This window comes from Vigna unguiculata, chromosome 4, assembly GCF_004118075.2.
Source record: "Vigna unguiculata cultivar IT97K-499-35 chromosome 4, ASM411807v1, whole genome shotgun sequence".
Taxonomy (NCBI): Eukaryota; Viridiplantae; Streptophyta; class Magnoliopsida; order Fabales; family Fabaceae; genus Vigna; species Vigna unguiculata.
Window position 1 is genome coordinate 7,437,570 of NC_040282.1, and position 20,918 is coordinate 7,458,487.

Here is a 20,918-nt window from a genome sequence, read left to right on the forward strand (position 1 = left end):
GTTCTTGAAACATAAAATGTGACATTTCGATAATTTTTCTATTAAAGCTGGTTCTTATAGTGTTCTTGTAGCTTGTTTGTTTGTCTTGTGTTAGCAATGACGTGATGTGTTTGGTTTGACTTACTTGCATGTTTAAAAACATTCACGTTAGATGTATAAAAACATTCAAAACCTCCAACACCGTGTTTGGAACCACATGGAAAGGAAGAAAAAACACACTAAAACCATATTAACAGACAAATGGAAGCTCACGAACATAAGCTCAAAATATGAAGTTTATTTTTGGGTAGATTAAGTCCAGGAAATAGAGTCACAAAAAGTAATAACCGCTACAAAATATTTATTAAAGAAAAACTGATTTAGAAAAAAAAAATAAAATATATATATATATAGTCATTTTATAGACTGATTTTGAAAAATCCCTTAAACTTTGAGATCAGTAATTAAAACTCTTATTTACACACTTTTGAACATGTTACCAGCGCTTACTGGTTTATTCCATGAGAAAGTATGAATGTGCTTGTCCTATGGGCTTCAAAGAAAGTTTCAAGAAAAAAAGAATTCATGTATAAGTTTTGTTCTTCTTGATCAAGGCATAAGTATCACTGTATAAAGCCACAGCATTCGACAAGACAGCCAAAAATATCATAAAGACAGATAGAATCTTGTCCCTTTTGGTTGCTACGTTGTGTCGATCCCTGAAATTGAAACATGAATGCAAAGCCATAATTGTTAATTAATTTTCAGCAATAGCATATATCAACCCATTTTTCTTTTTTCACTGGAAAGTATATGTTAGACACAACAAATAAACAACTAAAAATAACTTTTCAATAAAGAACCTACTCTTCTAAAGTGAGCCACTTACTTTAAAAACTAAATAAGCAAAATATCAGTTGCTGATGACACAAATTCGAAGATAGATAATCATATAAAGAAGGTTAATGCAATCTTTCCAAAGAAGTTATCTCCTCTATGCAAGTTAAAAGAACAAATCATAATCAAACATGCATTTCTAATATGGTGTTGTGTTTTCTCAGATAAAAATATCCATTGTGAAGTGGAACAGAAAATAAGAGAATTTGAATATCAAACTAACCTCAGAATGATGGAAGCTGGAAATATGAATGCTATACAAACAGCAGCTGTTGCTCCAGTGAACTGAAAAATATCCCAAATGCTGGGTATGAAATTTGCTCCGAGGAAGATAACAGCAACAAGTGTAACAGTAATTGATGCAAATCTGAGTTTATGTTGAGTCAAAGGCCTAGATGATGGAAATAAGAGAGAATCTAGGTTGACACGCAATCCATAGAAAACAACTGGAAATACAAGCACAAGATGTGCTGCATAGCTGGAACGAACTACATCATTTAGAACAGAACCCAAAGGAATTCCAAGATTAGTGTCAAAATTTGCAAGCACATCATCAAGTGTTGCTTCGCCAAATAGGAGGAACCCAAAGAAGCTTGTGAGCAAGTACACTGAAGCACTCAGAGCAAGTGACGCACGTACAACGCCATTCATCTGAGAGGAGTCCTCCAGCTCATTTGCTATAGGGTGTACTGCAAGAACAGTTCATGCAATTCAACCATCAGAGTGTTATTGTAATTTAAAACATAGAACTATGTGGAGTGACTCTTGAGTTTTCTATGTAAAATTTAGAAAATCGAAGAAAGATTCTCATTAAGAAGGATGTAAACAATTTTATAGTGAAGTTTAGAAAAGATCCTAGAAAAGAGTCTAGATCCCTCCATGAAACACCTCTAATATCTTGTTGTATTTGTCATTTTTTAAGGAAGAAAAATTGAGTTTTCTCTTCTACTTCTGACCTCTTCCTATATCAAATTGCTATCAAGAGCTATGTTTGAATTAAAGAGTTGAGAGGAGAAAAAAAATAGAGTTGAAAGATGGCAAGCAATGGGCATTCTAATGAAACATTTCTTGTTACAAAAGAAAATCATGAAAAATGGTGTATTCTAATGAAAGCCTTGCTTGACTTTCAAGGTGCTTGGGAGATTGTAAAAAAAGTCATAAGATGAAGATAAATTATCTCCAAATGATATGAAAACAGGGAAAAAATATCAACAAGCACTTACTTTCATCATCAATGTTTGGATAACCACATGATCAAGAAGAACGCCTATGCTACTATGTCGACAAAGTGAAGATAAGGCTTCAATCACTAAGGAGTGACTTTGAAGCTTTGAAGATGAAGGAATTTGAATCAATTTTGAAGTATTGTTCAAAAGTAAAGACGATTGTTAATAAATTGAAAACAATATAGAGATAAAGTAGAAGATGTTTGCGTGACAGAGAACATCCTTTGTTCCTTGACTCTAAAGTTCAATTATGTAGTCTGCCTGAAGAATCAAAAGGTCTTGACTCTATGAGTCATGAAGAATTGGAAGGTTCTTTACAAGCTCATGAAGAAAGAATGCATAGGATATAAGAACAGTAATTGGATCAAGCCCTTAAAGCTCAAGCTTTTTGAAGAATAATGGAGGATTTAATAGTTAAAAGGACGTGGATCAGAAAGAGGACATGGTCGTGGACAAAGAGGAAGAGAACATGCTCATGCACAAGAAAGAAGAGGAAATGGTAATAATGATTCAAACAATGAAGAAATAAGCTTTTCATCATCAAGAGCCCATAGAAAAGCAAGAGGAAGAGGTACAATTCCAGAGAGGACATTCATAAGTTGATTAATGATGTTTATTATATGCCTAAATTAAAAAGCAGTCTTTTGAGTTTAGGCCAACTTCTTGAAAATGGATATAAGATTCTCATGAAAGATAAATATTTGTGGCTTAAAGATCAAAATGAAAATTTGATGCTAAGGTGTTTATGTTAAGAATTATCCTGAATCTAAAAACTATCGAAGCAAAGTGTTTGGAGGTGAGTGTGTGCAAAATAAAGCATGGTGTTCACACATGAGATTTGAACGCTTAAACTTTAAACCCTTAAAAGTTTTGGAGAAAAGGACATGGTAAAAATCAACAATCCTAATCAATTGTTTGAAACGTGTCTTTTTGGAAAGCATGTTTGAAAAAGTTTGCAAAAAATAGTTGCCTCAAGAGCAACCAAACCATTCCAACTTGAACATACCAATGTACATGGTCCAACCGATCCGCCTTTATTCAGTGTGAATAACTATTTCTTACTCTTCATTGATGATTTCACTTAAAAAACATGGGTGTACTTTTTCAAACAAAAGTTAAAAGCTTTTGTTGCTTTCAAAAATGTCAAGAATCTAGTTGAAAAAGAGAGTGGTTTTAAAATCAAAGCTTTGAGATTAGATCAAGAAGGATAATTCACTTCAAGGGTTCAATGATTCTTGCACAACTCATGGAATTAATCATTCATTGACTGTACCTAGATGATCATAACAAAATGGAGTAGTCGAAAGGAAAAACATAATTATTCTCAACATGCTCACATGAATTTTAAAATCTAAAATCATACGCAAGAAGTTTGGACAGAAGTTGTCTCTTCTACAATTTATTTTTCTAATCACTTTTTGATGTCCAATATCAAAAATCAAACTTCTCAATAAGCATGAGGTGGAAGTAAGTCTACTGTTAATCATTTGCGCATCTTTGAAGGTATAGCATACGCTCATGAATTGATAAGAAAAAAGATCTAAATTCGATAATCAGATTGTCAAACTTTATTGGTTATCTAAAAATTATAAATTATATAATCTAACAATGTGGTGATAAGTTGTGATATTGAATTTAATGTAGAAGCTTTGTAGAAGGAGAATTTAATGTGTACATCTAACACAAAATATATGTTCATCATAGTAAATAAATACAACACATTTTATTGATTTTATTCTTTATCTACGTGATTATAATATTATAGAAGATAATATACAATATTTATTTATTTAATTATTTTCTATAACTTTAATATAAATTCTAGTGATATTTTTTATTTGAATAATTAATATAATATCTAACTTTTAATTATAATTTTATTTTATATTATCATAAAATACGCAGAGCATACACGTTTGTTTTCACTGATATGTATAAAATCAGTTACAACTTACAGAACTGATTATATATCTTAAATTAATAATTGATTTTGAAAAGAAAAAAAAAACTTTAAAATGTAAAGTCAATTTTAATTTCACATGGCACAATTGTCAATGGTTCTAAAAGTATCTTAAATATTAAAAAGTTATTTTAAAATCAATTATACATCCATAATGTTTTCTCATCACCTGCTATGTGGCTACGATTATGGTTACGTTACTCAAATAATCCAGTGTCAGGAATCAAAATGTATATTTCCATTCATAAGTTATTGACAAAATGGATAAGTAATCTGAAGTCATAATGCGCTGCCAGAAACAGACAAAAACAACAATGATGTTTTGTTTCAGAATTTGTATAGCTGTCGGGTTCACCTCACAACACTTTTTGAGGAAATTATTAACTATGATGTTCATAAGAACGTTAAGATCATGTTTGTGTATTTTCTACTGTTTCTGTAGACAGAGAATATGAATTTAAAAAGTTTGTGTGTTCTTATTTATGCAGTGTTCATTTAAGGGTTTTGTAAATTTGGAAGAGTAGATTTGATAAGTGAACGTGTTTGGTTTAGATGAAATAAAGGGATATGAGAGAGACGATTTGGGGATAGATGAATTATTTCATCCTCTCAAAAGTGTGAGGATACGCGATTATAATGGATTTGTTTACGAAACTATCCTTGAGTTTTGTTTCCCTTTCCAAAACCATGTGCACAGCAGATTCTTGGTGTGACTTCCTTTGCCAAGATTCCTGAAAATATTCATGACCAGATTCCTTTCTTCATTCTTTTTTTAAAGCTCATTTTAAAACGATGGAAGTTGTGAATGTAGTGTGTCTGTGACCCGCAGTGCTTGTGAATGTCATCCGCGCTAGTGTTTTGAGAGGAGAGTTATGGTGTGTATGATTGTTGAGTGCATGGAGGGGGAAGAAGATGAGGTGATTTGGAGTGTAGTGGTCGACGAAAACGGGTGGCCGTCCGTTGAGGTGGTGGGTAGTGTGTGGTTGGACGACGTGTTTGGGTGACACTATGCACCGGTGTTGCGGTGTTGTGGTGTTTTGAAAGGAGGATGGCACCAGTTTCGTAACTGCTGCCTTGGTTTATAAAGGAGTGACACTGATTATGACATTGGTGTTGATGCTTTTTATGTTTTATTTTTTTACTTTTTTTTACTTTTTTTTTACTTTTTTTTACTTTTTTTTAATTTTTTTTTTAATTTTTTTGAACTTTTTTTTAAAACTTTTTTAACTTTATATAATTTTTGTTTAAAATTTAATTGTTTAATTTTCTTTTAAAATTTAATTGTATAATTTTTTTTACATTCATAAAAATTTAATTTTTTTATTTTAAAATTTATATAATTTTAATATTTTTTAATTCGTATTAATTAATTATAATTTTTTATAACATCAAATTACAAAATCATTCTCTTTTTCATCAAGGGTATTTCGATAACTTTCTAATTCTATCTATTTTTAGAATTTATTTTATCTATCACATCAATCAAATCTTTCACTAACTTTTATAAAACTTATCTCCAAATTCACTCAAAAAAACACAAAAATCCATCCAACCAAATCTACACAAATTCATCTTTACACTCTCTCCCATATCATTCTACCAAGGAACACACCCTTAATGACTTAAGCAGAAAAAGAAAGATAGATTTGTGAATTTTTTTTTCTGAAATTCATCCTTTTAATATTGTAAAGATTTGAACATATATTAACCACTTTACTTTTATGCCCTTTTTATATAATATATATAAATATGTATAGTAATTAATAATAATTATAACATTGTTAAAAAATATATGTAAAAATTCGTATTTTAAATTTTAATTATTTATTTTAAAAATTTATTTACATTTTTTACATTTTATGAATTTGTATTATTTAATTTTAATTTTTTTTATCACAACAACAAAATCATTTTATTTTTTCTATCAAGAATATTTTAATAAACTTCAAATTTTATTTAATTTTACAACTCTTTATCTATCATATCAATCAAATCATTCATTAACTTTTATACAATTTAATTCCAAATTCATTACCATTACTCTCTAAATTTACTCAAAAAAAAACACATCTATTTCCTCAAATCCATTTTCATACTCTCCTAAAATTTATCTTCATATAATAACATAGCCTAAGAAAAGGAAAATGAAGTTTCCCAAAGGGTAAAATGATTGTCATACCGTTAGGGTGGCAGATATAAGCAGTGACAAGCACAGGAACTACAGTGAACAGTTCCCAAATTGATGTCATATCAGTAATGATTGGGAAGAGTCTGGGCATTCCAATGCCTCCGGTTATGATCTTCAACACACTCATTCCAACAGCAATCACCAGAAAAACTACTGCTAGCCCAACTGATAATGCAGATGTGAATTTCAATGAATCTGCAATTACAAACATCACTTAGAACATGAAATTACTAATTTTAGTTGCGTATCCAACAATATAATAACTTAGATTTCCCAATTTCAGTTTTTTTCGCCAAGTTTCTATCGTATAAAAAGATATTTTCAATCCGTGGACAAAATGGTAGTTGTGGAATAATAAGAACTATTATAGCATGCAATTAATAGGTATTCTAGATTTCCAACACTGAAAAGGGGTGAAATGAAATACATCCAATTGCCATTATTGTGGTTTAGATTGTTTGAAAACAAGGTATGGGTTTATTTATTTATTTATTTAGTGAGATTCACACAGATAAATTATATAATTGTGATTTGTACACGATTCACACGATTCTTATATAATATTCAATTTTATATTTTTATTCAAAGTAGAACATAAACTAACGCTTAATTTCCAACACTTCCTTACCAGTTATTCAAATAAATCACAACAAACTTTATTACAACCCCAGAGCAGTTGTACCAAACAACCATTGAAACTAGAACTTAAAAAGTTCATTTTTTAAACATGAATTACAGTGCTTATTAGGTTATTTTGCTGTCATTGTTTACTAATTTATGTCCACTCATTTCCATTGATTTGTAATTTCTCAAGTGAAGAACTAATAGTAACTCACCACTCAATTTATTCTTTTTACTTGGAACAGTGACAAAAAAAAACACACTTACCAATTCTCTTGAAACTGACCAAAGGTGCAAACACAGCAACTGTTGTAAAAGAAACAACAAAAGTTCTTCCAGTCCACCACTGAACTCCAAACCAGCCTTCAAGCAAACCAGAATGGTGAGTTCCACCAGAAGATGTTCCAGAAATCACATCCCCTTCAACAACAACACAAAAAAAACTGAATCAGACAACATTAATGAGTAACAAAGAACAACCAAAACCAATGTAACAATTCAATTCCAACAAAAACACTCATCAAAGTTAATGTATTTGGCTTAGGATTAAACCAAAGTCCTTACCAAGTATAATCATGTAAATAATCAACACACCAATGCTGTTGACTATAACACATATCTCCACCAAAGCTTTTCCAGATTTTCCAAAAGCATCCCTCATGAGACTCCCATAAGAGGAAACATTCCCAACCCTAGAAATCCTAATCATGAACTCAATTGACTTCTCTGTCAAGAAACCTGTTAAGATTATAGCAAGAAGCCCAGGCACCATCCCCAACTTTTTCACACATGCTGGTAACCCCATGATTCCAGCACCAATGATTGTGGTTGACAAGTTGAAAACTGCCCCACAAAATGAAGCTCCATTGAACTCTTCAAACCCTGAAGCATCATCATCATCATCATCATCACTCGCCTGAACCTTTGGCAACAAAGGAACATTCTCATCAACAACTCTCTTGTTCCTTCTTGGTTTTTTCTCCACTGCCTCAGGTGCAGCACTTGCATTCCTCATCTTCCCCTTTCAAATTCTTTCATGAAGAATATCTAAAATCAGCTATGTTTTTTCGAAAGCAAAAAGACCCATTTTTCAAGTTCAAGAAAAGCATCAAACTTTGAATAAAAAACTTCAGTGGAATTCACAGGCTCGGAGTTGCAGAGCTGAACAATGATAACTCAAGACACCCCAGAAGCCAGACAATGTTTAGAACAAAATAAAGATTCAAACTTTGAAAAGCTTTGTACCTTAGGACGCTGGTCTTCTGTTTCATAATAACCTCTTTTAACTTTGACACTGTTTCTTCTAGTTGAGTAAGAGAAAAATAATAGAGAAATGAGTGGAGCAAAGTCAAGGTCTAAATTGTTTAGATACATATAATATATGTTTTAGTTAAATATAAAGGTGAAAAAAGTAATATTCTTTCATCAAATGTGTTTTATGGTCATTTTCTTTTTAATCTGAAAAATGTTCTTATGGTCATTTTTCCTCTTACATGGTTTGCAAATTTCTTCTCTTTTATGATTAAAAGGAATAAACAACTTAACATTCACCAAAGAAGTATCATTCCTAGAAAAAACATTTTGATGAAAATTACAATCACGTTTTCAAAATTGACCTTTTTTTTTGTTTAAAATGAATAGAAAAGTCACTTTTTTGTTCAATAATTCCAACAACTTCAAGTTTTAAAAGATTATAAATCATCAAAATTATTTTTCAAAATTAAAATTTTCAAATTCTGTTTGTCATGAACCATGTTGCAAGATAGTATGATTGCCATAAAATCAAATGTTTAGTTATACAAAACTAGTTAATAATCTTGTAATTTAGAGAATTAAAGTAAAATGAAAATTTATGGAAAACTAAAACTGAAATATAAATTTTGCTTAAATTCTGAAATATTTAAAATATACACATCATCAAATTATAGTATATAAATGAATATAGATCTTATTTTATAAAATTTCATCTGAACCACAATTAATTTATAGGTAATACTTAAAATGTAAATGTTTTTTTGGTTGAAAGTTACATCTGGACCATAAAATTTAGAATCTACACGTCTCCATAATGTATTTTGTGACTTGACTCTACCGATGAATAATTGATAAAGAAAAAGAATCTCAAACTTCAAATTTAACCATAAATGGCAAGATATTTTCTCATATACATTGCATGTTAGTCATGTCACAATAAATATTATATTACAGTTGAGCACGTGCTTATTTTTCCTTCTGCCAAAATACCCCTTCATCGCTTTCATTAAGGAGACTTTATGATTCATAAAGTTTCTAGATTTGATCTATCTTTAAATACTCTATAGGTAAAGTAATCTCAAAGTTAAAACAAAATGAATTTAATGTTATATATAGATGGAAAATTTTATGGATTATTCGATTTACAAATTAGCTAAATCTTTCGCTTTCTCACTTATTTTAAAACACGTAATTCAGAAGTGTAATTACAAAGTTTTTAATCTACACTATGAAATACAAATTTTTTGCTTTCAGATTGGTAAATCCAATTGTATGGTTTTTTATACGCATATTTCAAGCCATCAGGAGTCAAGGACAGTTGTGACATAATGACGGTGGGCCTCAATGAGATATTGTTTATATATATAACGTTTTTCCGATCCACGGATAAAACGTTGGGTATATTTTTAAAATAAAACATCTTTAAAAATGAGAATAAAAAAAAATATTTGTCTAAAAAAAAGTATATAATTGTTCTATTTTTTTTCTACTCACATGAAAAAATTATTAATTGTTCTATTTTTTTTCTACTCACTCCATGAGAAAAGTCATTCATATATTTTTAGATTTTAAGTCTAATCTAATTAATTAGATTTAGATTCGATATAAATTGAATATAGATAGAATAAATTTACATATTTTCAAAATACAAAATTAAGTTGTGAAAGGTTAGGATGGAAAAGGTTTAAGCAAGACTGAATCGAGATAGGTCTAACTTAAATAAGGTTAGGTTTGAGAAGATTGATCCATATTTTTATGGGCAAGGTAAAAACAACTTCATGTCAGGTTATGTTAGGTTAGGGTCATATCAAGTTCGTCAAGATGAGTTTGAGTTATATCATATCCAATATAGACCGAGTTGAGTTAGGCTCATATCGTGCTGAGTCAAGTCGAACCAACTCCATATGGACCAAGTCAGATTAGATTGAAATAGACCTAACTTAGGTTGAGCCAAGTTAGTTTATGTCAAGATTATGTTAAGTCAAGTTGGGCACAAGTCAAGTTGAATATGGTTAGGCTAGCATTGGCTAGGTTAAGTTAGATCCAAATTGGGTCAAATTGGTCGAGTTGAGACAAGCCTAGTCTAGGTCAAGCCCGTCAGGTTTGACCATGGCCAACTTGAGTTAAGCTGGACTCAAATCAAGCCAAGTCAAATTAGGCTAAGTCAAGGTAGACCAAGGTCAAGCCTAGTTGGTCCAAGCCTATGTCAAATTAAGTCAGATTGGGTACTGTTCAGGTTGGACCTCAACTAGGAAAGGTAAGGTTATGTGAGCTCAAGTTATGCAAGGTTAGGTTAGGATGAGCCCAAGTCTCAAAGTTGGGCTCAACTACATTAGGTTAGGTTTGACCCAAGTCAGGTTGAGGTGGATAAAGCTTGGGTCAAGTTGAAATGGACTTAATTATACACAAGTCATATTGACTCAAATCAAATTCAAGTTAATATGGATTGAGATAGGGCTATTCCATGTTAAGCTAGGTTGGGCCTATCTAAGATCATGATGAATCATATTAGGTTGATGATGAATATCACTTTAGAAGGACTTTCAGCATGGGCCAATGTCTAGGCCCATTTAGTTTTTATGCATTTAAATACTTAAATAAATGTATAGGTGTATTGTCTTGTAGTGTAATTAGTAAATTTGATGGGCTTGTATTTTGGTCCATTTTATTTTTCCTTGCATTTTTGGACCCTAAGCTTAGAAGGAAATCAGTTGTGTTTGGGCTTGCAAAGCCCAACTTGTATCCAACGTCTCCAAAGAATACAGCTAATGACTTTGCTGCAATGTGTCAACATATTGGACCTACAACCAGCAACCCAAAGAATTGAAGATTGGATTGAAAATACTAATTATGGATGAAATCTTCTTTTCTATTTCACTCTACAAACGGTTGCATATAGGTGTCCATGAGTGAATATGGGGTGAGGAAAATAAAGTCAAACTTTAGAGAGAGTTTGTCGTATGTTGTTATATGTGTTTTAAGTCACACAACTATCTTTTACCTAATTAAATTAAATATTAATATAACTAAAATTCATTTATCAATAAAAAATTAATATAATTAAAATCCAACTATAATACATCACAAAAATTTTCAATTAAAAATTAATATAATTATAATTTCTCAATTTTGCAACCACAATTTTGTATAGAACCAAAATATAATAACCTTTAGTATCTATTAATTATAACGTTAGTATTTATTACTTTTCGTATTTATTAATTATAATGTTATTCTTTATTGTTTATTATATAAAGAAATTTATATTAATGTTATTCGTGAAGACGGATAAGAATTTTTTTTCTTTTAATTTATTTTTCCTTTTTTATTTTATTTTAATTATTTTCATATTTTTATATGTTATTATATTAATTATTTTTATATTCTATAATTAATGTTATTCGTGAAGTCTAATAAAAAATTGCTTCTTTTTTATTTATTTTTCTTTTTTTATTTTATTTTAATTCTTTTCGTATTTCTATACTTATTAAACAAAAGCATATATAAATCATTTCAAAATTATATATTAATATTTCATGTTTTGAAACAAAATATTATATTTTAAAAGTAAAAGTACTAAAAAAATTAAATTAAATATTAAATTATGTAATTAAGTATTAACACGAGAGTTTAAATACTTTCTTTTTCACAAAAATCAGTGTTAAAATAAAATCACTAATTGTTCTACAAACTCAGAGGAAACTACAATTATAAAAGAAAAACCTAAAATTTATCATATCATGAAAAAAATAGGGTGGTAGATTCATTTCCTTTAAAGTTAACTTTATTAGAGACAATCCTTCCATATCTAATATTATTGAAATTTTTTATCTCATGTTGAATTTTATGATCTTCGTAATGTGTGCCTGAACTTTAAACATATATTGATTTTAAAAGTAAAATAAAATTTATTAAAACAAATATCATGATAATCTGATTTTTTTGTGTGATGTAACTAAATTTGTAAACAATTTTATCATACATAGCACACATTACTTCGATGTTTGACAATCCAATGCTTACTGATTTTAACATTGTATTGGGAGATTACAAAATCATCTCATGAAATTTATGTGACTTTCTCAAATCAAACCATGTGGGTGTAAATTTATGTTCTTTAAATTCTCATATTTTCTTTTCAACTCTTTGCCTCTCTTCCAAATTGAGAAAAACCAACACAACATCTTTGAGTGAAGTTAGGTTCATGAAAAATTGGGTAGGCAAAGTTGAGAGCAAGAAAAATCTACACTTTACAATAATTTACCATTAGACAATTAGTTCAACACAAAAAGCAACAAATTTCTTTGTTATTGCTTCTCGTAAAAAAACTAGTAGAAGTTTCGTTAAGCTGATCCACATTGTTGAACTTAATTTTTATAACAATTAACCTGATCCATCTTAAGTAGAAAAACTATTAAATTTATACTTTGAAGCATAGGAGTGAAAGTAAAAAAGTAAACAACTTGCTCTTTCTTGTCCCTAGTTTGGATAGATCATCCAGTTTATTAAAAGCAAATCTATTTCAACATAAATCAGAGTCTGATGCCAACAATTTTCCAACAATTCTCCAAAAGCAATGTCAAAGCTATTTAATTTATGTGCAAAATAATATATAGTATGCCAAACCTGTAGAATAAATTTCATGAAAAAACTACTAAGACAAATTATAAATAAATATGTTAGTGTTTTACCCAATGTATCAAAGCTGTTTAATTTATGTGCAAAGTATGTGTAGTATGCCAAATCTATAGAATAAATTTCATGAAAAACTATTAAGACAAATTATAAATAACTATGTTAGTGTTTTACCCAATGTATCACAAAAAAATATTAAAATAAAAAAATCCATTATAGAATGAAATGATTAGAAGTATGTGTATTGTGTATTGGTTCACAGCTTCTACCGGTACCTTAATACAACAGTATTTAACATGCCAACCGAAATAAACTAAAGAAAATGGGTGAAGGAGAATTTTGTTACTGAGTTATTTCTTCAAGGGAGTTTGAGAGCATAAAGAGAACAATAAATAAAGAAAAATAACCTAAAATGCACAAAATTAAGTATGAATATCTAAGGGAAAAAAATGATGCTAAGTTAATAATTATAAAAAAGGATGATGGGTTTTACCAAAATACAATTTTCCAAATATTTCATCTCCTAGTTCTCTGTCAGGATCAAAGAAGTTTGTAGTCTCTTAAAAGTGTTTACTTCCCTTCTCAAATTCTTCTAAAGAGGAACTATGTAAGATGATTTTATAATTAGATAGTACAAAAGATGTTACTGCATGGAGATAATTCTTTTTAATTAAACAACCATAACACAATAATCTGAATGAAAACAGTCAAATACAATTACAGACCAAAATTCTGATTATAATTTGTCTTTAGACAAACAACAACAACACAAATACCATAACATCAATCTTCCAAAATAATCTGAATGAAGACAAAATAGAAATGTTGATAATCCAAAAGTTTAGACAATTCATTTGCAATACACAACTCACTTTTGTTTTTTAATATTTTTTAGCAACATCTTCAATGATAACTCATCGTTGTATGACTCTAACATAGTTTCATAATCTCTTTTAAGAGAAGTGGTTGACAAATCAGTGTGTAAAACTCTCCAAATTATTGATTGTATAGTAAACTTGCTCAACAAATTCTGATAAATAAATACACATATTTAGAATATAGACAATGATAAGTGCATTAATTTCTTAATGGGTAAAAGCTTATAAAAATAACCTACCAAATATAAAAATAACAAAATATTACATGAAATCATGGAAAAAACATAAAAGGAAAACCATAAAAAGAAAGTGCGCAAGCAAAGTTTAAAAGTTAAATAATTACAAAACACAAAAGGCTAATATCACGTTACAAAAGGATTCAAATAAACAACACTTGAGTATAGGCTATATATTTGATTTGTTGTTGACAATGTTATAATCATGTCAAAACTTAATCAATCAACCAACATTTTTTTTTTTAAATAAACAACAATTGGTGAGCAAAATTAACACAACAAAGTATGACAGAAGATTGGAATCTATAAATACAAATGTTAATAATGAGTAAACAACAAAGCGTGAAAAGATGTAATTACATGAAAGTATGACAGATAGAACAAAATATTTCAACACAAAATCACCACCAATGCAGGTTAAAAACAAAAGAGATGAAAGAAATGAAAAACTTCAATACAAAAACTAGAATTTTTAAAAATTTATCTACCATGACCATAAGATCCAAAGAATCCAAAATTTAAAAATAGTAGATAAAATGTGTCACATAACTAATACCTTTAGGTAATCCAAAGGTTGAATGCATGTATTCCAATGCCAAGAGTAGTAGCGTAGACCACCAGTAGAGTTTCTTAGCAAGGACAAAGACTATATGCTAACATACACATATAGTTTATAACATTAACAATGATTCACTACACAAATATACATAATCGTATTAGTACCATTCTCTTTCCTTCATTGCACCATGTTGGTCCACAAGTGTTCTACTTTCTCAATATCAAATTCATTGCTTCTAAGAATCTACGACAACATCACAAAACTAAACTTCAGATCCATGGTTTACAAACAAATGTGAATAAAGAAAATCAATACAATTTACAAAACATAGTATTAGCCATCTCTTATTATAAATTTAGCATGTATTTTTAGTTTATATTGCTAGTGAGAATAAATTCCATCTCAATGACTAATTTCAAACAACATTTTTTTACTTTTTCATCTCGAGTCGTCCATTTACCATGAAATTCCTTTTCACCAGTTAAGACCATTGATTCTTTAAAAAGAGCCTCCTTTTCCTCAATTAAGAATATTGAACATCAGTTGCTAGTCATCAACCATGGAAACATACATATAGTGAGGTAGATCGAAAGAAAAAAATTAATTAAAAATAAATAAATGTAAAATATATAACTACAAAAATCAACGGTGAAAAGAAGATGACAAAACCTTCGGAAGCGCATTAAAGAGTCCCTTTTTCATCAATTTAATACCATCGGTTTCTATTCATAAACCATGGAAACAAAATATAGTGAGCCAGATCGAAAGAAAAAACAAAAAACATAGAAGAAGAGCAAGATCGAAAACCATAAATCCATAAAATGTAGGTCATATCAAAATTAAAAAAATATATAGAAAAAAATGAGATCTAAAGAGAAAAAGATTGAAATAAACTTTGAAACCCATAAATACAAACCAAAATTAAACTTTGAAACCTCGAGATACAAACAAAAATCAGTGTTGGAGAGAACAAACCTTCCAAACCTTCAAAGGAGTGGTAAAGAGTCTCCTTTTACATAAAAAAGAAACTTAAAATAAGGGTTGAAGAGAACAAAATCGAACAAAAAAATTTGAAACCCAGATCTAGAAATCAAAATGAGCGAAGAAAGAAAAATAGGGATTTGCTCGTAGAGGAAGAGTGAGGCGGCAACAGGGGATGAGAGAAAAGTTGGGAATGAAAAAATTAGGGTTTGAGATGACAGAGGATGAGAGAAAAGTTGAGAGGGAAAAAATTTAGGGTTTGAGCCGTAGAAGGTGAGAGAAAAGTTGAGAGTGAAAAAATTAGAATTTTAGCACATGAGATGAATCTTTCTTTTTGAATTTAAAGCAAAAAGAGGAGATCACGGGTGTAAAGCCACACTTTGCCACTTGTAAAAAAATGGTGTTTAAACTTTCCACTTTTAATTAATTTTGTGCGTTCTTCTTTATGTTATCTTCAATTGTATTATGTATAAATATATATATATATATATATATATATATATATATATATATATATATATATATATATATATATATATATATATATATATATATATATATATATATATGGACTTGAAAGAAGTGTTATAACAAAATCGGGAGTGGTTGTCAACAATTTTTGAGTCCATTGTGCCATGGTTAGAGGGGGAGATACCGGAAAGAGATAGGTATGGTGAGATGCTATGGTTACGTGTTGGAACATGGAATGCTTGGAGAAAGGTAGTTCAGCGGGTTGGAACTCTAATAAAAGTTGTAGAGAATCGAATAAGTATGAACTCTTGTACCATTAATATATTTGTTGATTGTTGATAAAAAGAAAAAACATGAAAAGGGATTTTAAAACTGAACATATCTCTACATGAATAACATTCTTCACTTAAACAAATTTATATTTGTAAAACTCACATGATAGATGACCGAATAAAATTCTCTAAACATTATTATTATTTGTATTTATTGCAAACAAAGTCTATTGTTTAAGTACATTCAGTTCAAACTTTTAGCATTGCACGTCTTTTTCTCTCCTTCACTACGAATGATGGGAAAGGGAGAAAATGTGAGAGTACGAATTATGGGAAAGGGGGAAATGTGAGAGGAAGCGTAGATTTTATACCCAAAACAATAGTATCCCAGAAATTGGAATAATGTTAAGAAAAATAATTTGAAGGGTTGGAAATGACATTATTATCTCTTTTTTAATAAGACAAAATAGTTTTAAATTCTGAAAGTTTAATACCAAATTAGTTTATCTAGTGAATAGTTATGCACAATGGAATTTTCAACACCTCTCACTTTTCATACATTCATATTTGAATAGAAGATAAGCTCTTTTTTTTTTTTTCCTTTTATAATGAAGTGATGCATAAGAAAACAATGATGATATAATATTGCTTGAGAACGATGTAATCAATTATGTTTCGGTATATGATTTTACATATCATTGTACAAAAGATTAAGCATACAAAGGCAATCGTAGAAAAAATAATTTTACAAAAATAAATTTATTTTAAATGAAACTTTGCTAAAATATTTGGAAATCTCTTAAAAGTGTTCTATATGGGAAGAATTATTTACAACCCAAAAATATTACAAGCACGCTCACAGTTTTGTCTCAACTTAGATGCTTGAATCAATATTTCATAATTCACAGCACGTCCCTTCAGTCATCCAGCCAACATTCCAAGTTACATTTACTTGACAGGACAATCAAGCAAAGCCTCTAGAACTACAATATCATATAGAGCAAATTACAAAGGAGGATGAACATGTTGCAGGCCTTTACACAATTTTCAAGAACAGCACACTGGGTTGCTTCTTTATCTTACAATCAACCCATCATAACCTCTCAGAAAACACCAATTTTCTAGTCGGCCAATAACCCTGCCACTCCTCTATCTGCAAGTATGAACATATTAGAAGTGTGAACTTCTAAAGAAAGTTTCATGATATCACTCCCATTGAGCTAAGACTAGTCTGGATCAAGGCAAGTGCATCACTGTATATAGCCACAACATTTGCAAAGACTGCAAGCACTATCATAAGGACAGATAGAATCTTGTCCCTTCTAGTGGCAATGTTGTACCGATCCCTGTAGTAATAAAACAAACTTTTAATGATAACGTTGAGTTAATTAACAAGTAGAAAGAGCACAGAGAGCAACAAGTTTTCCATGGATCAAGAAGTTAATAAAACATTTTTCTCTTCCCCTTATCTAAACACAACTTAAAATACCACATTTTGAAAACTACATGCATTACTGAACTGAAAAAATCCAGCACCGAACTTACTTAAGGACGATAGAAGCTGGAAATATGAATGCTAAACATGCTGCAGCCGTTGCTCCAGTGAACTGGAAAATATCCCAAATGCTGGGTATGAAATTCGCTCCCCAAAAGGAAAAAGCTACAAGTGCCACAGTAATTATTGCAAATCTGACGTTATCTAGAACCAAAGGCCTAGATGATGGAAATAGGAGACCATCAAGGTTGATCCGCACTGCATAGAAGACAACTGGAAATACAAGCACAAGATGTGCAGCATAGGTTGCACGAACAGCATCATTGAGCACAGCACCAAAAGGAATCCCAAGATCAGTGTCAAAATTTGCAAGCACATCATCAAGAGTTGCTTCACCAAATAGGAGGAACCCAAAGAAACTTGTCAATAAGTACACTGAAGCACATAGAGCAAGGGAAGCACGCACCACCCCACGAATCTGTGATGAGTCTTCGAGTTCATTGTCTATGGGGTGTACTGCAAAAGAAGAGTGCACACAATACAAACATCAAACTATATATCCATGAAGCAAACAGGTAACCCTCATTGAAGTTTTCTTCTCAAATTAGTTGGACAAGGATTGGGGTGAGGCTTATGAAGGAACTGTAAGAATGACCTCACAAGCCACATTTTTTTTCACATAAATTATTGACAAACTTATATCTACATATGTCTGTTTTCAATAAAAAACATTAAAACAAGGGTAAAGGGCTCCAAAAAAAGGTCTGAGAAAGTTTCATACCATTGAAGTGGCATAGATAGGCTGTGACAACCACAGGAGTTACTGTGAACAGTTCAAAAACTGAGGATACATCAGTAATGATAGGGAATAATCTAGGCATCCCGATGCCTCCAATTGCAATCTTGAAAATTGAAATTCCCACAGCAATGACGAGAAAGACAACTGCTAAACCAAATGATAATGCAGAAGTGTATCTCAATGAATCTGCAAAAAACACAGCATGACCAAAAAATCTTCATGGGTTTGTTATAGAAATGAGCTTAATCCAAAGTATAATCATGACAATGCGTCTCCCAAATTCCCATCACATAACTTGAACAAAAAAGAATTGCTCAAAGTATTTAAGACATTAGTTCATGTCTAGTATGTCATGTCACTCAGGTGTCATACTCACAATAGGACATTTATGGCAACAAAACAACAAAAGGTTTTTATAAAGTTTCAGTTACTCATTTGCTCAATTTCTGCAATAAACATATTTCAAACAATAAAAAGAAACTGAGAAATATAGAAAGTAAAGCAATTAATTAACATTAAGCAAATAGGTAGTCCCATTAAATGTCAAGCCTTAATGCTAATTCATCTTGGCTTGTCAACACTTCAAATAAATACTTGAGTAATTTGAGATGAAAACTGACATTTTAACAACACCTAAGCATTGTCACAGCCACAACAATTGGTGGTCAATCCCAAAATTATGATAATATTATATTTTCAATTTTCATTTTAATACAAGAAAGAAGGACACTCACCAATGCGCTTGAAGCAGGACAAAGGTGAAAACACAGCAAGTGTTATAACAAGAAGAACAAATGTACGTCCTGTCCACCAGTGAACTCCAAACCATCCTTCAAGTAAACCAGAATGATGAATTCCACCAGAAGATGTTCCAGAAATCACATCACCTTCAATTTAAACAACAGAAAGCTGAATCACAAACCAAAACTTCTCATCTAAACCGATTGAAGTGTTCAAGTTCAACTAAAACCTTAACCTAAGAACTAGATAACAAGTCCACCAAAATAAAATTTGAGTTTGATTTCATACAAGATAAGGGCAAAATTTTGCGTACAGCCAACTAATTAGAAATCAAACTAAACATGACTTTTACCACATAAGACAATTAATGATCAGATGACAACACTGCATAAAAAAACAAATATTTACCCTATCAGAGCATTCCAATTAAGTTCATAGAATCTAAGGTTTTAATCTTAATATAGTCGTTACCGATAATAATCATGTAAATGATCAGCATTCCAATGTTGTTGACTATGACACATATCTGCACCAGGGCTTTTCCAAATTTGCCAAAGGTATCCCCAACTAGAGTGGCATAAGAAGAAAGATTCCCTGCCCGGGAAATCCTCATCATGAACCCAATTGACTTCTCTGTCAAAAAAGCAATCAAGATGATAGAAAGAAGACCAGGTATCATCCCCAATTTTTTAACACATGCGGGCAACCCCATGATCCCAGCACCAATAATTGTGGTGGACAAGTTGAAAACTGCCCCAGAAAATGAAGCACCGTTGAAATCATCAAACCCTGAAGAACCAGCCTCAAGAGTTTTAGGTATCAAAGGTGACTTCTCATCAACCACTGCTTTGTTCTTCCTTGATTTTGTCTTCTTTACCCTGGGTTCTAGGTTCACAATAGTCATTTTCAGCTTTCAAGTTTTCTCTTTTCCTTGAAATTTAATACCAGCTCAAATAATCTGTCAGAAACCGAATACACTCATTTTTCAAGTTGAAGCAAAGATTCAAACTTTGAAGCAATTAATTCAGAAAAGTTTGAGAGCTCCGTTAAACAAACCTGAAATTAAAAATTCAAGGCACCCCAGAATCCAGAAAGAAGAAAACAACACTCCAGAAGAACCCAAATCACCAAATTGCTCAGAAAGAACTCAGAACTCAAATCCTCTAACAAATCACTCCAGAAGTCAGAGAGATTTTGGGCTTGTTGGAAATATGGAACCAAAGAAGAAAACAAAAACAAGGGGAGAAAGATTAGATTACAGGGGAAGTGAATGATAAGGGCTGAATAATGATTATTTATAGAATTTGAGTAATATCCCAAAGTAAAGATAAAATAGAATAAAAAAAAACAACGTACAATAGTAGTTGACCAAACTATTGTACGTAATTCACATTACGATTAAGGTAGGGCTCTCTCCCTATTGGTTTGAATTTCAAAGACATGCAAACCTTTTACTTTTAATAGATAGTGATGATTTTTGTTTCTCTATCTATATATGTAAAGTGTTAATAATTATTTTGATGTGTATGACTCATTTTGCTTATTTAAATGAGTTTGATATTTTAATGTTTAAGGAAATTTTGAATGTGTGTGAAGTTTATTTAAGGTTTAGGATAAAAGGAAAATCAATCATGCATCCTTTAATTTTTACTGAATGCATGATGTAATTTATTTGCAAGATTTAACTGTCCTAATTTTAATGAAAGAAGTGTTACATATTTTTATA

The 20,918-nt window shown here is 30.5% G+C and overlaps 2 protein-coding genes across 3 annotated transcripts; both read right to left on the reverse strand.

The window, feature by feature from the left end:
- Positions 1-544: 544 nt before the first annotated feature.
- Positions 545-8,232, reverse strand: LOC114181661 (amino acid transporter AVT6B-like). Of its 2 annotated transcripts, XM_028068171.1 has the most exons (6): positions 8,117-8,232; positions 7,436-7,902; positions 7,139-7,291; positions 6,242-6,445; positions 1,100-1,565; positions 545-698 (listed from the first exon to the last, which is right to left on the reverse strand). In XM_028068171.1, the coding sequence occupies exons 2-6, from the start codon at positions 7,884-7,886 to the stop codon at positions 563-565; spliced, it is 1,410 nt and encodes a 469-aa protein (XP_027923972.1). In that variant the 5' UTR covers positions 7,887-7,902; positions 8,117-8,232; the 3' UTR covers positions 545-562. The 2 variants fall into 2 exon arrangements, with proteins under 2 accessions (XP_027923972.1, XP_027923973.1); XM_028068172.1 differs by lacking the exon at positions 8,117-8,232 and having other exon boundaries at positions 7,436-8,110.
- An 8,687-nt stretch (positions 8,233-16,919) lies between these two features.
- LOC114182120 (amino acid transporter AVT6B-like) lies at positions 16,920-20,500 on the reverse strand. Its single transcript, XM_028068898.1, has 6 exons — positions 20,249-20,500; positions 19,664-20,150; positions 19,186-19,338; positions 18,434-18,637; positions 17,703-18,168; positions 16,920-17,503 (listed from the first exon to the last, which is right to left on the reverse strand). The coding sequence occupies exons 2-6, from the start codon at positions 20,094-20,096 to the stop codon at positions 17,356-17,358; spliced, it is 1,404 nt and encodes a 467-aa protein (XP_027924699.1). The 5' UTR covers positions 20,097-20,150; positions 20,249-20,500; the 3' UTR covers positions 16,920-17,355.
- Positions 20,501-20,918: the final 418 nt, after the last annotated feature.

Bases quoted from the DNA above. Each gene is read 5' to 3' on its own strand.
- LOC114181661 (XM_028068171.1), bottom strand. From the start codon at position 7,886: ATGAGGAATGCAAGTGCTGCACCTGAGGCAGTGGAGAAAAAACCAAGA. The intron at 7,292-7,435 runs GTAAGGACTTTG...TTGTTGTTGAAG, and splicing joins TATTTACATGATTATACTTG to GGGATGTGATTTCTGGAACA. The intron at 6,446-7,138 runs GTAAGTGTGTTT...TTGTAATTGCAG, and splicing joins GGTCAGTTTCAAGAGAATTG to ATTCATTGAAATTCACATCT.
- LOC114182120 (XM_028068898.1), bottom strand. From the start codon at position 20,096: ATGACTATTGTGAACCTAGAACCCAGGGTAAAGAAGACAAAATCAAGG. The intron at 18,638-19,185 runs GTGAGTGTCCTT...TGTTTTTTGCAG, and splicing joins GTCCTGCTTCAAGCGCATTG to ATTCATTGAGATACACTTCT. The intron at 18,169-18,433 runs GTATGAAACTTT...CTTCTTTTGCAG, and splicing joins CTATCTATGCCACTTCAATG to TACACCCCATAGACAATGAA.